A 16,106-nucleotide genomic window follows, 5' to 3' on the forward strand; every position below is an offset into this window, starting at 1 on the left:
TCTGACATTAGTTACTTCTTCACATCATCCCAGTATACTTACAGAGTGAATCACAAAGTAGATACCAATGCTATTACAGCATTAGCTCATTATCAACTGCATGAAGATAAAACAAAACATATTAGCCACTAGAAAGTATTGATCCAAAAAGCTAACCATTGTATTTATTTGCTATAGGCATATTTTTCATTAAATTTGACTGTAACAGAGGTATATCAATATTAAATAGCAAATCTGTAGTTATTAATTTAACTCCTTTTCAATGTTTTGTACAGTTAGTGATTTGAATAGTAATTTTCTTTGACATATGCTGCAAGTTGTTAACTGATTTATTTCCACCATTAGAAGATCATGAACTTGATATTTATCAAGCTTATGTATTTATACTAAGTTAATTCACATTTTGTTTCTGTGTTCTGTCTTAAAAAAGTAATGGACTGACTTAATCTTGGATGGGCATAATGTGTGGATGATAACAGATTTAATATATAACTGTGTGTTCTGACTTTGCATAACAAATGGTAGCTAATTTATGTAGCCACACATTCTCACTGATTGAAGTAAAAGATAATGGTTGTTTACTTAAAGTTTTTCTGTATTTCTACTTCATTCTGTAAGAAACAAGTATTGATACTAAAAAAAAAAAAAAAAAAAAAAAAAAAACAACTGTGCGGACAATTTTGAATTCTAAGTAAAAAAAATGGTAATAGTTTTTTATACTTCCACTTGCAATATGGCATTTTTTAATGCAGTTTTAACAGGCAGTGGAAGAACCACGTATGAAATCTGTTGTTATATTCCAGTGTTCTACAAGAAGGAAAATTTTATTACAATAAATCCTTGTTTAAAATGACCATAGTTAAGAAAATTGAAAAATAACAATTTCACATGTTTTTAAGTTGAACTATCAGTTCGTTCCTCTGGAAAGAAAGAGGGATATGTCTGCCATCATTCTCACAACTTGAGGGTCCCTCTCATAGTGGGCTCTTTGTCAGTAATGATTCTCAACTCCATGAGGAAGGAACTAATAGTTCCCAAAGCAGATAGAGTTTCCTGTATTTTTGTGTCTGTCTCAGCAGTACTAAAAAATTAGTCTCTTAATGGGAAGTATTGCCACAGCAATTTTGTCCTAAAACAATGATTGTATCATTATCATGGAATTCTTTACATTTCATTTAAAATCAAAGCTCTAGGTGAGAAAAAATAGATCTTTCACATGCGTACATTACTTGAATTTCAAAATCTGTCAACAGCTAGATACCATAGTTGAATGAAAATTACTGCTAATGTGGTTCACACGAACTTAATTTGGAGAATTATGGATTCTAAAAGTACAAAATGCATTAGAATTTTCCTTGCAATATTTTTCCCACCAAATGCAGCAACTGGAACCATTTCTGGAATATTTAAAAGATGTTCTCTGCCCTCACCCCTCTGCTGCACTTCTGTGATATAGTTCACAAACATGTGACATGCTACAGTATTTGCAATAAAAGTGATTTAATAAGCTCTCAAAATGAAGATGGATATGGATGCAAATACAAATTTTCAAAACGGGGGGGGGGGGGGGGGGGGGGGGGGGGGCAGGGAATGTACGTGTGTTCGAAGAGAGGAAATGCTTAAAGACAGCAAGACTGTCTGATAAGTAGCAAAGACACTGGGAAATTTGGCTCAGTGGAGATTTAGTAGGCTTTTTGCATAACCCTATCAAAAGTGTAGATTGGTAATCACAATATACAGGAGATGTTGGGTCACTGTTGGGCACAACAAAAAGACTGCTAAACTTATGAACTTGTAGCCTAACGGCCTACTTTTGAAGTAGACAAAACACACACACACACACACACACACACACACACACAATTCTCACATGGGATGATAAAGTGCTGCTTGTGGGAACATACAGGGATATGGTGGGAACAGGGTAGGTCAGCTAAGTGCTGTTGGGAGGTTTGCACTTCACTGCCCCCACCCCTACCCTGGTATCCCTACCCCTCCCCACCACTTCTCCTCCTTACCCCCACTACCCAGATTGCTTCTCCCATTGTGCACAGTTGCTCACTTTGCGGCCTTGGTGGCCACAGACAGTGATCGTCGTGTGTGTGTGTGTGTGTGTGTGTGTGTGTGTGTGTGTGTGTGTGTTTACTTTAGAAGAAGGACTTTTGGGCATAAGCTCACATGTTTAGCAGTCTTTATGTTGTGCTTGTCTGTAACTCAGCATCTCCTCTATATGGTGAGTAGCAATTTATCCTTTTCATAATATTGTCATTATTCAGTCCTCGATTTCCCATTGTTTGGTTGTACATAGATAAATTTTAAGATGGTATTCATGCTTGCTGCTACTTAGAAAGGAAAAGCTTTTTTGTTTTTATTTCATTTGATGTGACTAAGTCCAAGATGACCAGCATAGGAAGAGAGATTTACGTAAGTGCTTTCTTATTTGTTTTTTTTTTTTTTTTTTTTTTTTATTAATTGTACCAGTATACAACAAAATCCAGTTCGTTGTTTCATGAAGTTGCAGCATATTTGATAAGCACGTTTCAGTACTTGGAAGTTGCAGAGCAGCTGCAAGCAGGGAGATGTGGGTGAGAAAACCATGGAGCACTGCAGGAATTCTCCATGAAACCAAAGACAAGGGAATACAGGCTGTTATGTTCAAATCATTTCATTGATTTATTTTAGCTGTAGTAAAGTGCCTAGTTTCCATATAAATTGAACACCATCTGTGGTGAACAATAATTGTATAGGCTTTATGAGGAGGATTGTCTTTTCTCTGATTGCCATAATCTCTGACTCCTAGTTAAATTCCCTGAGATGACCACATTATCACGTACCATTGATTTCTTAAGGAAAATAAGAAAGAAGAAGAAAGATGACAACTAACCTTTGTGATGAAGTAATAAATGATACACGCATAAAAAGTAGCCATGTCAGATGGGCTTCTATAATTTCATTCTCCTTCAAGGGGAAGTTTGCACTTATAGATACATAAACGATACCATAACCTAACTGCTGCAAGTGTCTCATATCCTCTTGCATCCTCCCCGTGTTCATTGCTGATCGCTTTAAACAATCACACAAATTGTGGTGGTGCATGAAAAGTGTCAGTTTGTCTGGATAAATTTCTTTTCTGCTCAGAAAGAGGAGCCAATTTACAAAAATCTAGTAGTTGACGATATTTCTTTATTATGCACCTATTTGGCACTTATCACTTCCACCTTGAGGTGAATGGCAGTCTGTCCTATTAGTACTGAGCAAGTTGGTGCAGTAGCTAAGACACTGGACTCACTTTAACAGATGTATTTCCTCGTCCAGCTACACAGATGCAGGTTTGCATGCTTTCTCAAAACCACCTAAGGCAAATAGTAGGACAAATCATTCGGGCGGGGGGGGGGGGGGGGGGGGGGGGGGGGGGGAGGAAACAGCCAACTTACATGCCCTTCTGTTGCTCTACTTTGTCTTGTCAGTAGTTGAGTACATCTGGAGAGTAGCTTTCTGTGCTTCATAAGTGCTGACAGCTAGTCATTTGGAGCATATTCAGACTGATTCGAACAAAACTCAATTTTTATTTGAATTTGAATGATCTACTGAAATGGTAGTTTCCTTACATTTTTTGCAGTATGACTGTAATAAAGCTTTGATGCACATTTTAATACTGTTCGTATGAGAAGACGTGGCAAATTTTTATAGTGTTACATACCTCAGTTGGTAAAAAGGGAACCCTTACAGGATCACTTTGGCTGGCTGGCTGGCCAATTGTTAACAAGCATTTTCCTCAGGAACTGGTAAAAATATCAAGTTGAAATTTATGTTGTATACTTAGGTCCATAGTCCCGTGATGATGTAAAAAATTAAGTTTCTACATATTATAGTAAAAAAATGGGGCCTTTTATGCAATATATTTTGATAGTCACAAACTCGCTCATCAAAACCTATAGCATACTTCCCAATGATCTAGAATCGCGACATTTGGGAAGAAGCAAGGTTTCACAGTATCTGAAAAATTTTAATTTGTTATTATTTCACAAGGAAAAAAATATTTCTTTAGTCATTTGTTACCTGTCTGTCTGTCTGTCTGTCTGTCTGTTAGGACCCCTTTTTCTCCTCTACAGAGGATCAACAAGCTCAGCTGCTGCTCATGCAAAAGGGTATGTCATCTGGTGACATCACATGTCCAACATTTGTCATCCACTTGTGAGGTATTTCTTGATATTTACAGCCTCGTATTACCTGTATCAGCATCTACATCACTTCAGGTGTTCTTAAATGTTAATAATCAGCAGTTGCCTTAGGTAGATCTGGCTATGATAAAAGAGTAATACATGTCTCTGTGAACCTCTCCATTCAAAGGCGTAAAGAGATTATATCAGAATTGTATTTAACGTAGTTTTATATATTGATTTATTGTGAAAGAAAACAATAATTTTAAGACTTAATTCATATTCAGATGTTTAGTAAATTTTAATAAAATGATGCAGACATAACCAGTTAATTAAACTGCAGAGTGAAGTATAACAGTAAATATTATTACCAGTGGAAGCAATTATCATTTTTCTACTAATATCATGAAATTTAGTCCGTATTTGTTTGCAACTGTCCCCAATGGAAAACAAGTCCTTACTTCTTTTGCCACTTCATAATAGTTTATATTGTGTTGTACCTCTAACTTCTTTCTGTAATTTCTCGTATTATTTAAGCAAAGGAAACATATGATTGAAGATTGCACTAAAGATGGGATAGGTTATTACAGTATATCTACAAGTCCCAGTCAAACTTAAAATAAATATCTCCATATATTTCCATTTTATATCCTGGTCCGGTTGAGTATCAGTGTTCATTTTCAGAAAAAATTTTAATGTGTTATTTTTTCCTGAAGTTAATTGTTCCTGTGATATTTGAATTTAGGTCACTTAGAGAATGGCAGTGATGCTGGCAATAAATCACGTCGATAAAAATTTACAGATTAAAATCAAAACAACAATTTTCTTGTGTAATGTTCCTAGTTCTGAAACTAGTACTTGGTGCTATCATATGTCTCAAGAGTTTTTTCTTCTACCAGTGTTTAATTCAATTCAATAGTAACTCGTAACTCCATGTAACATGTAGCTCTAGTCTCCAGTGCACAATTTTAGAATGTCTGTGATTGCTAAATTGCAGAATAGTTCAGATTGTATATGAAAATTTAGATTCTTCCATAGCCGCCTGGAAAGAACTATTTTTGGAGAAGGTAAATGCATATCACCACTGCCAGTAGAACAGTAATTATGCATTCATGCTAAGTTTATGGTAGATGACTGTTGTGCTTTATTTACATATTGGTGCAGTGTTCCAGAATGCATGTTCCACATGTGCTGTTGCTTTCCTCTTTACATTATGGCTAGATTCATTCCACTGACAAAGAAAATGACTATATCGTAACCAGTTTCTTCCTCTTTGCTGAATTTTCATGAACCATACCTTTCCAAAACTGACAATCAGTGATGAAGATAGAAGGCTCATAATAATGCAAGACAAAGAGTTCAAATCCCAGTCTTGCTACCATGATTTAGGATTCTCCATAGTTTCTTCTACATAATGGCATGCTTTTGTTGGGATAGTTTTTTCGACAATGCAATAAGTTCTTTTTCCCATTCTTATCCAGCTGAGCTAGTATTCCATCTCCATACCATTTTAAATTATTATTCTGTCTCTCTTTCCTTCAGAAAGGTTTCTACTGTTTTTCCTTGTAAGCATCTAAAATCCATGCCATATGGGGTCATTCCAGTCTGAGGCTCTATCTTCATCCAAACATAATCTGTCATTTCGCATTTTGGGTCGTTGTGGATTTGCTTTTCAGTAGCGTACAGATCAATGAAATCTCCTTGCTTCTTGTATCAAAACAAAAATTAGTTCTTTGGACTAGCTTGTTTAACCATCCCTCAATATAATTGGAAAACCCTTACAAATTCTAATGTACCATTATATACAAGATAGAAAAAAAAAGACTGCTTGTGTTAGTAAAAATCTCTGTGGATAAAGATTTGCAACATAAGTGGTGTAAACTCCAATGGGATGTGAAAATTATGGAACTGATGTACAAGTTTGTGGAAAACAACATGCAGAAATGTGTTCAGCAGTGGAGGGATAAAATACAGATGTTTATTGATGCAAATGGACTCTGATTGAACATATGTGGTATATACCTAAATTTGCAGCTCCCCCAACCTCCCTCCCCTCACCCCTCCTCTCTTTCTCCCCCCGCTCACTTTCTTCTCCTTTCACTTACGAAATTTGTTAGTAACAATACAAACGAATTCAAAATTAATAGCAGTGTACATGGCTACAACACTAGGAGAAAGGATGATCTTCACTAATCAAGGTTAAATCTAAATTTGCCTCAGAAAGGGGTAAATTATGCTGCCACAAAAGTCTTTGGTGACTTACCTAATAGCGTCAAAAGTTTGACAGATAGCCATATAGCATTTGAAGGGAATTAAAAGAATTTCTGAACGGCAACTCCTTCTACTCATTAGATGAATTTTTGGATATTTTAAGTGGCAAATTCCCCCCACCCCCACCCCACCCAAAAAAGAAGAAAAAGTATTAATTGTCATGTAATATGAAGTGTTGTATTCATAATCTATGGAACAAGTACTAATCTAATTTAACCCTCTTTTTCTCCTCCTTTTAGGCATCTTCTATAATTCTTAGAGGAACACAACAACATGTCCAGTTTTATGAAACTTGTCATATTGTAGAGCAAAATTGAAGACCAAAAAAACGTTTTTTCACACCATCATGAAAAGTACCGTAGTAATGCGATCAGTCTTGTTTTGTCTTACTGTTTCCATCAAATGTAATTGCCTTTTTCAATGTAGAAGTCTACGTTGCCAGTTGTCTGCATTCTGACTTGGCTGCCATCTCACATTCTTAATAAATTTTTTGGTGATTAAAAAAAGTCCTCCTTTGTTGTATTGGCTTCTAAATGGTAATAAACTGGTTCATGCAGATTCTTATAACAGTCTTCATTGAAGTATTTACTTCTTCTTTTATGTCAATTTTTTACTTCATCCTTAGTCTTTAAAATGAGCGAGTGGGCAGTTTATTTTTATAATTTTAATTCTGTTCCTTGTCTGTCTTCGTTCTGAACAGCAGTTTACTGTACTTTTTTTTATTATCAGCAAGTTTCTCATTAGGTATAGTTTTTGGGACACATTCCGTAACATATCAAGGTTATTAAAGTCGAATTGATCAAGAAAATACATGAATTTAACTTCAAGTATTTTTCCATTTTTTATAATTGAATACCTGTTAGGAAAATTTTTGTAACTCTGAAAATGCAAATTTTTCAGGAGAGAAGAAAGACAAATAAACAAGCCAAATATCTGTGAATGCTTCTTCTGCCTTTGGTAATCAGTTTAAATGAGTTTAATAATTATTAATGTATAATCATTTTCACAGTGTGCAACTTTAAAAACCAAGATATGAGACAAGATTTTTGGATGTTCATGCAAAAACATTGTCATTCCAATGGAAGTAGCATGGTTTTTCAGTTTACAATGTTTATCTCACTGAAAGTATTTAGCTTCTAAGCTATTTCTTGCTTTTATTTTGTATAAAAATAATGAAACAGAAACCATACTTGTAATTCATATTACTCATTGTTAGAGCTTCCCATTGTTTAACAGAATTTGCTGAAGGCTATAAATATTGTTGCAAAAGTATGTTCTGGCTATTCAATCCAGTTATCACAGGCGGAATGTAATGCTTTTACCCCCGCATAGTTTTGCTAAGTTTGCAGAGTATTAAGGTTGCAAATATTTGTGACTCTTGTGGCATTGAAGTACTGTCAGAGTGTCTGAGGCTATCTTCATCCAAACATAATCTTTCATTTCGCGTCTTTGTGGATTTGCTTTTCAGTAGTCCACAGATCAATGAAATCTCCTTGCTTCTTGTATCAAAACAAAAATTAGTTCTTTGATCTTGCTTGTTTGTAGCCTTCTCTGTATGACTGTGCAGCCTTGAATATGCTGCTTCCATCTGAAAATTGTGCAGTTTGACCTCTTTTTCAGTTTTCTTTCTGTTTCATTTTCACTGTTAACTAACTGAGGAAACAGTCTGTCATGACACCCATGAGTCAGAATGTGGTACTCCTAAGTGTAAATTACATTCTCCCCAGAAAATTGCTCAAATTTATTAACATTCAGTCTGGAATTCAGGCAGAGCTTTTCATTCTTATGTCTTGAGTAGTTGCTTTCTTGTTTTGGTAGCTTCTCAGTGTGTTTTTTAGAAAATCCTACAGGTCACCCTGCAGGTTGTTTAGACATTCAGACAGTTTTCATGCTTATCCCTTCTGGCTTCAAAAGGACCTGCCACATTTTATCTCTGTCATAGCATTTGCCGAGTTCTAGCAATGATTGTATATACCATGCACAAGCTTTTTCAATAAACCTGAACTTGTTCTGAATTTCTTCTCAAAAAGTACTAATTGTGCAGTGCCTGCACAAAATGGCATCCTCGGTTTCCTTGCATTTGATATCTGCTATTTCAGTGCATAGTGAAGCTAATGTCTTGATTTTGCATTATAGTCTAAGTTGCAGACTTCCTCCAACAGCAGTTTGTTGACCTCCAAAACTAAGTGTACTATACTGGTATTTACTTTTGCAATTAAAAAGAGAGCAATTAAAATTTATAAGTAAAGTTATATATAATACAGGCAACAATAAGGGCTCTGATTATGCATTAAAATGTAATATATGCAATTAATCTTATGAGTCTTCCATTAAATACATTGGTTGTGTTAGACCGGCTTACAACATTTTTGAACCAACTGTTTGGCAGAGATTTTCCCAGGCACTGGTTTTTTGTTGTGGGCCATATATTGTTGCCCCAAATTCAGTTTGTATTTCTTCCCATTCCTCCTCCATGTATTATGCTTAATTTTGCATTTCTGTCCCCTGTTTATATCTTTGCACATACTCCAGCCTAGCAACACTGACTTTCCTACTCCACTGTTACACTGTTTCAGCACCCTAATGACCCACTGAGAAATTAAATAAAAGAAAAAAAGGGTTCTTAATGTACATTTTGCCAACACACCTTTATACACAACTCATTCTTACTGCATAACTTTTGTATGTGTAAACCCAGCATTCTGGAAAAGTGGGTTTGCTGGAAGATATTCATTTGTGCTGTGTTATATGTCTTTGTGCACTTGGTAAGTTATTTACTGTTACTAAAAAGCAAAAATTTCTATTTTTATTGCTAATGGAAATGGTAATAAATTGCTTGGTTTCAGTTGCATTAATTATTCTCTTTGTCAGATTGTGGATTTAGAAAACATTATTCTGCATAACAATCTCAAATTATGTCGTAATAAAGGAATGTGGGCAGCATTATGCTTGAGGATAGAGAGAGGGAGAGAATATGATACTGATACAGACACAGAGAGAGAGACATGCACGAACTCACCTGGAGTCAACTAGAGAAATTAAAACTCACTGAGGAATAAAATTATTTTTTAAAAAAACTGTTTTCCTGTAGTTGAATAATACATTGACTGCCAACTAATGATTTAGTTGGGAACTGACATAAAGGCAGTTAAGTGTGATGTGACCTGTCCAGATGCTGATCTGGCATTTGCTGGAGGCTAGCAATCATTTTTTAACGCACTGGCTGGATTACAGTAAAAGGTAGCATCACATCATTATGCACACTTTATACAGTTCTGCCCTCTTCGTTTCAATGTTTTCACCTTTCTTTATAAGGCACTCCTTGCCACAGTGCAGTTTTATCAGGGCACATTTTGTAAAATGAGATAATGACAGTATTTCTTTCTATCCTTAAGCTCAGCAAGCATACTGCTGCTTCATTCCCCTGTTGACTAGAGGTGAAACCTTGTACATAACAGACATCACTCTGGAGTTTCATTTGTTCATGTCACTTCAGTAGTGTCTGTAATGTCTTAGGTAGCGTAATAAATGTAGTCAGCAGTGAATTTGTTTTGCATGAAATTGAAGTGGCACGATTTTAAAACTCCAGAGAGGTAAATGTTGTGAACAAGAGTGAAAGTGTCTGTCTCTCTGTGTGCAGCTACCCTGGGGTTTCGAGTGGTGGTGATGTCGACTATGATACAATGGCATACATGGATCTCAGTAGTATTGATGATGTCGCCTTCGACTTGAATAACCTGAACTTGCCCGAACTGATGCGGTCATTAAGACAGTGAAGATACTGGATAAGGTATGGAGCCAGGCATATATATGAAATTAGTCATTTGGTAGCCTTTTGACAGCTTCATTAACTTTAATACTATCAGCTTGTTGCACCTGGTCCTATTGTTTGATACTTTCATCTTATGATAGTTTTTTTTTTTTTTTTTTTTTTAATAAGACTGTTACTCCTAGGTTAACACCATAACTGGTATTTGTGCTTTTTGAAATATATTTTTGTGTTGTAAGTGGTGTAATGCCTAGGAAATGGTGCAAACTAATGGACTGTGGATTGTTAACATTACATAGCCTTTGATAAAATATGGACAAGTTGGAAAGTGTATGTGGTGTTTTATGCGTGAAAATTTAGTGCTCTGGACGTTCTCATATTTGCATTATATTGATGACAAGGAAGCTTTATTGTCAGTATCTCCTTTACAAGCATCTTTGTGTAAAAGAACTTAAGTCAAAACATAAAAGAATTTTTCCTTGTCAGAAGAATGTTTTTGTGTACAAAAGTGAGAAAGTATATTTTTAATTGATTATTAAGGGTTGTATGGAAGGAAACTGTAAATCGTGAATAAGTTGTTGTTGTTACATACAAACCTGGTGACTGCCAAAATACTTCTGTAAATATGATGTTTTATTGTTGATGGTGTAATTGGAAATAGGTCAAGTATTAATCTTTTGTTGTATTACACAGCTACTTCAATTTATAACTTATTGTAGAAATTTTAGTGTTTATATGTGCCATAAAATTACCTGTATTTGCTGTTAATGATCACTGTTAGAGAGTGACGTGAAGGGATATTTACCTTGCTGTGATTTCTTATGTGTTATATCAGTTGTGGAAGTTTCATAGTTTATTAATGAATGTTTGTTGACACTGGATGTGAAGAGTGACACGCTGACAATCATGTAAACTGAAAGAACAGTCATGGATTGTTTGTGGCTGTGACTAACGTAGATAAGTGATAGAACCCATTTTAAAGAGAATTTAGAGTTTGGATAATATCAAACAATGCAAATAGAAAGAGTTCATGGAAACACCTCTTTAGTTGTAGGGTAAAAGAAAAATTTAAATTTAAGCCTGTTTGACTCTTTAGTCACTGTAGGTACAACATACCTTTGTCAGTACAGTTCATCAGATTATGTACTAATCAACATGCACTTAGACAAATAGTAATTATCATACAAGTCTTTCTATTGCCCATATTCATTTCATGTTAGCTTTGTATACTCTTCATGCTGAATGGAAATGAGTTGAAAATGGGCAAAGATAATGGCACTGAACTACTGCACCATGGTGGCTCACGCCATTCAAGCACTTGTAATGAAACACTGAAATTTTTAATGCCAGTACCAGTATATTTTTACATCAGGTAAGAGTTCAGTTTGACAGTTGAAACAAGATCTACTATATTTAGATTACTGTATGTTATTTTGCTAATCTAATACTAATATACAAAATGCCATATTGGTAACAATGATTTTGACTGTTGTTATGTCAACATTGAGCATGAATTTATGTAAACTGCACTTTTGCTGTTTATAGATTCTATAAAATTTGTAAAATATGAAGCCACACTACAGTACACACAAGATGGCAAGTAAAGACGTAGGTGTTTTTTTTCCCCCACATGATAAGAGAACATGTTGCAAAGCTATAGCAGCATACTGGATAAAAGTTATGTAGGTAATATTATTTCTTGTGAGGTTACATGCTGGTATAGGTGTACATTCATGATTATAGTGCGTATTATACCTTTCACATTTAAAATATGTTCAAAACCTTTCAGTGTGAAATTTATGCGATTTTTTTTCTTTTTTTTTGTGGAGAATGCAGATTTTGTTCCTGTTGTTGTCACAGTATTTAGACTGTTCTGCTTGTAGAAGCATCATCATCTTTTTATAAATTTCATCAGTTTCTCAGCACTCATCCTGAAAAGGTAAATGTGATAATTTTTGTTACAGACTTTTTGTCTCAGTTTCCACCAACATACAGTCCCCCATGCTCTGTTTTGTTTGGAGTTAGGTCTTTGCTGCACAATGAATATACATAACAATTATACAGTAACTTGAAATACAAACATCGGGGCAAGTAAAATCAACTGCTCTTTGTATGCCTATATTGAGACATAGTGCAGTTGAAAGGCAAGTAAACAAAATGTTGAAACCAGAGTAGACACCCATTCCTTAAACTCTTACTTCATTCTGGTCTCTTTTCCACACCATTAGTGAAATTTGTAAATGTTTGAACACTCTTCTGTTTTCTCAATACTCTTCTATTCTGTGCCTAAACCTCAGATGCACGTGTTCTACTTCCTGCCAGACACCACTTGTCGGACATTCATGTATGGGTTACCACATTTACCTGGCTGTTCCAAAACAATTCTTTCATCCCCTTTCGATTAATATGTTATGTTGAATGTTTTAAAAAGTTCTTGGGGTATTAACTGAATATTTGTCTGGAAGAGAAGACAAGGACTACCCCCTACATTAGTTACAGAGCTCTTTCTTTATTGGAAATACTTGTAACAATCCACCTGTTTCATTTGTTCCCTTACTTTATCAGATAACTTTCTGCAGGATTTGCAGTGCATAAGAAACAATAAGTACCATCTAATAAGACAGCGTATGATTTTCCTCAGACTGCTGTTTGTTTGTCTCAAAATTGTAGATAAGATGCATTATTGGTGCTGTTAAATACATGCACTATGGTACATAGGTATGGTTTAAAAGTAACAAGTTTGCTTAGAGGTACAGTTTTTAGTAGAGTTTCACTGAGTTAATTGAGATTGTGATTCCTTGTAAAGTTTGCATATGGCTTCGCTGTTGTGGGCTATGCTGTCTGAACATATAATAAATTTTGTTTTTCTAGATGGAGAGGGGGAAGATTGGGGGGGTGGAGGAAGCTTCAGCAAGTTACATCTGGTTCTGAGAGTAAAGTGTTTCAGTATCCATGTAAAGGAATTATGAGCATATTGTTTGCCATTTGTCTGTGCTTTACGTGTATTCGATCATCTGTTTATATACCTCATGTCTTTGTCTCATGTATTCTGGAAGTAGAATTTTCTCGCCAGTTTTCCCTTTATACTCTCACTTATTTTAAGCTGTGCTTATCATCCATGTTCCACCTTCCTCTGTGCTCAGTGGAATATTTACCTACCAGTTATTGTCTGATACATACTCCTCATATTCATTTGTTTATTGTATATAGACATCTTCGTCAAGCATTTAATATAACTCCTTGTTGGATAGATTTAAGAATACCTGCTCTCAGTGGAGTGTTTATGTTCACTGTGTTGCCTCAGAATGTTTGTGAACTACCATATGCCCTTAACAGCAGATCTATGTATTAGCATCAGTTGAAAAATGTGCCTTCATTAAGCTGAACACTTTGCCTTATTTGCATATAAACATTGCATTGTTGGATTGCATAAAAATGTATTAGCCACACTACACAGTTAATAGTTTTCCTAAAACAGGATGATAAGTAAAATAAATAGTACTTTCAATGTTACAGATAATTAGATTTCATTTATTATTGGTATTTAGCCCATGCTAAGCTTTGTAATTATATGAATGTATAGTTCTGTTTATATGCTAAAAGAAACTCATGGTTTGCATTAGTGAAAGTTCATTTCAGTAAAAAAGGAGTGCTGAATGTTTTTCCCGGGGAGAAATTTATATAACATGAATATAATTTGAATCAACAAAATGGTAGTCAAATAACTAAACTAAAATTGTGTTTGTCAGGAAATGCATTTTCAGTATTGCAAATACTAAACTTTCAGTTGTAGATTATCCTGAACAGTTATTTGTATGTCTGTTACTGCGAATGACAGCTTGCTCAGTATTTTGTGAAATGAAAAACTAGAAGGGACAACCCTCTTATAACAAATCTCCTTGTAGAGTGTTTTATTTACTTGACTCATTTTACACATCAGGTAAGTTTTTGAAATTTTAAATAAAGCACCATTTTCATCTGGTTGCAATAGCCTTAACTTTGTAGCTGAATTTTATTAAACCACTGTGATGTATGCCTTTATATGCAGCTGTAAAGTGGATAAGGACATACAGTGATTTTGTTATATCACACAGTTACGTTTTATAATGTAATTCTAAAAGTACAAATAAAAAGAGGTTGTCAATTTTTGGAAATATGTGTTGCGATCGATGGATGTAAATAAACAATCAATATGTTGTACAAATCAATATTTGAATAAATCAGTGTCTACAGTTATTGGCATGTAATGTGATTGACAGTGTACTTAATTCACCCAAATACTACCTCTGTTTTTTAACCGTCTGTAAGATATCATGTGAATGTGTGTTACGAAACAGCATGAACAATGTTATCGCTTACTTATTGAATAGGTGTGGTAATATTGATTTTTGTAAGGCCATGTCCAAAATTTGTAACAAATGAAAGTACACACACATTTTCCCCCTCCAAAGGAATAATTGTTGTTCCAGTACTGTTGGCTGTGGTTCATAAGAAGAGGAAATTGGTGGCTTCATTGGGGCTACAGGCTGTGCATTCAATCCATTTTCCTATATTCTGCACTTTATGAAAATATGTTTAATGATGTTTATTGCAGAGTTCGCTCATCTCCAGTGTATTTGTGAAAAGTTGTGTTTGCTGTTTCAGTATAGTAATTTCCACGTAACAAGGCTAATATTTTATAAAAGAGCTGCACAGAATTTTGTGTTGAGAGCTGTTCAGTGGAGAAAGGATAAAGGAAGGAAAGAGACAAGATGTTTTAACTTCTGCCCCAAGAATTAATTGATCTGTTTCTGGCTTTGGAAGGAGTGACTATTCAGCATTTTACTGCACATGATTGTGTGGTTTAAAAAAAAAATCTCTAGAGCAGTCTGGTGCGACCCATAACCACCTCAATCAATATCTTTTTTTTTTAGAAAGGAATTAAGGAAAGGAGATAAGGATCTTTGTCTATAATATATCACACAATTGCCATTACCAACTTTGGCCCATATAAACAGGTACTCATCAGCATTCAATTTGTTCTTCCTGGTACTCAAAACAAATGGCATGCTTGGAACTAGAGTACCATAAGGCTGTTTAGCCAACAGTCCTGTAGACTCCGAATATACTCCATGTCTTCCAAGTAAGAATGTTAGCATCTGGAAAAGCTTCAAGGCCACCATAATCTGCTTGATTGCCCCACACAACAGCAAGTGTGGGCCAAGTACTACCTCCAAACACTGCCTGTACATCACAGGTAAAGTTCAGATGGAGTCCACGAAATACATTCGGACCTCCAATCAACTGCTGTTTATTAAATTGACCAGCAAGGTCAATATCAATAGCCTTCAAGCTGCGATACACAGGTACACTGCGCCGCCAGCGACGACGCCATGCACGTCGCAGAGGCATTGCTGTGGCACGTTAACACTAGTTTATTCTAGATAAACATTTATATATCTAAATAAGTACTGCAATATATATCCATCTGAAATCTACTTATTGTACTCATGCCTAGGCGTCTCTCCACTTTTTACCCCCACACTGGTAACCCCTGTTATCAAATTGACTCTTCCATGACACTTCAGGATGTGTCCTATCAGTCAGTCCCATAAATTTGTTCTTTACCCAGCTTGATTTAGTACCACCTCATTAGTTAATCTACCCACATAATATTCCATAGCATCACATTTCAAAAGCTCCTATTAACTTCTGTATGACACTACACTCCATACAAATACTGTCAGAAAAGACTTCTTAATACTCAAATTTATATTAGATATGAACAGATTTCTCCATTTCAGAAATGCTGTTCTTACCACAGCCAGTCCTCTTTACTTTGACCATCATCAGTTATTTTACTGCGCAAATAGCAAAACTCAATACTAATTTTAGTGTCTTCTTTTATAATCTAATACCCACAGTAT

General features: G+C 35.2%; 1 protein-coding gene across 6 annotated transcripts in view; it reads left to right on the forward strand.

Moving 5' to 3' along the window:
* The window catches only part of LOC126267038 (signal transducer and activator of transcription 5A), a 153,749-nt gene extending 139,313 nt beyond the window's left edge, over positions 1 to 14,436 (forward strand). For all 6 annotated transcript variants that reach the window (XM_049971826.1, XM_049971827.1, XM_049971829.1 and 3 more), the window contains one exon: positions 10,072 to 14,436. In XM_049971826.1, coding sequence (XP_049827783.1) covers positions 10,072 to 10,207 — 136 coding nt within the window. In that variant the 3' untranslated portion in view covers positions 10,208 to 14,436. The remainder of the gene's footprint in view (positions 1 to 10,071) is intronic.
* The last annotated feature ends 1,670 nt before the right edge of the window (positions 14,437 to 16,106 follow it).

The sequence above is a fragment of the Schistocerca gregaria genome, chromosome 4 (assembly GCF_023897955.1).
Source record: "Schistocerca gregaria isolate iqSchGreg1 chromosome 4, iqSchGreg1.2, whole genome shotgun sequence".
Classification (NCBI taxonomy): Eukaryota; Metazoa; Arthropoda; class Insecta; order Orthoptera; family Acrididae; genus Schistocerca; species Schistocerca gregaria.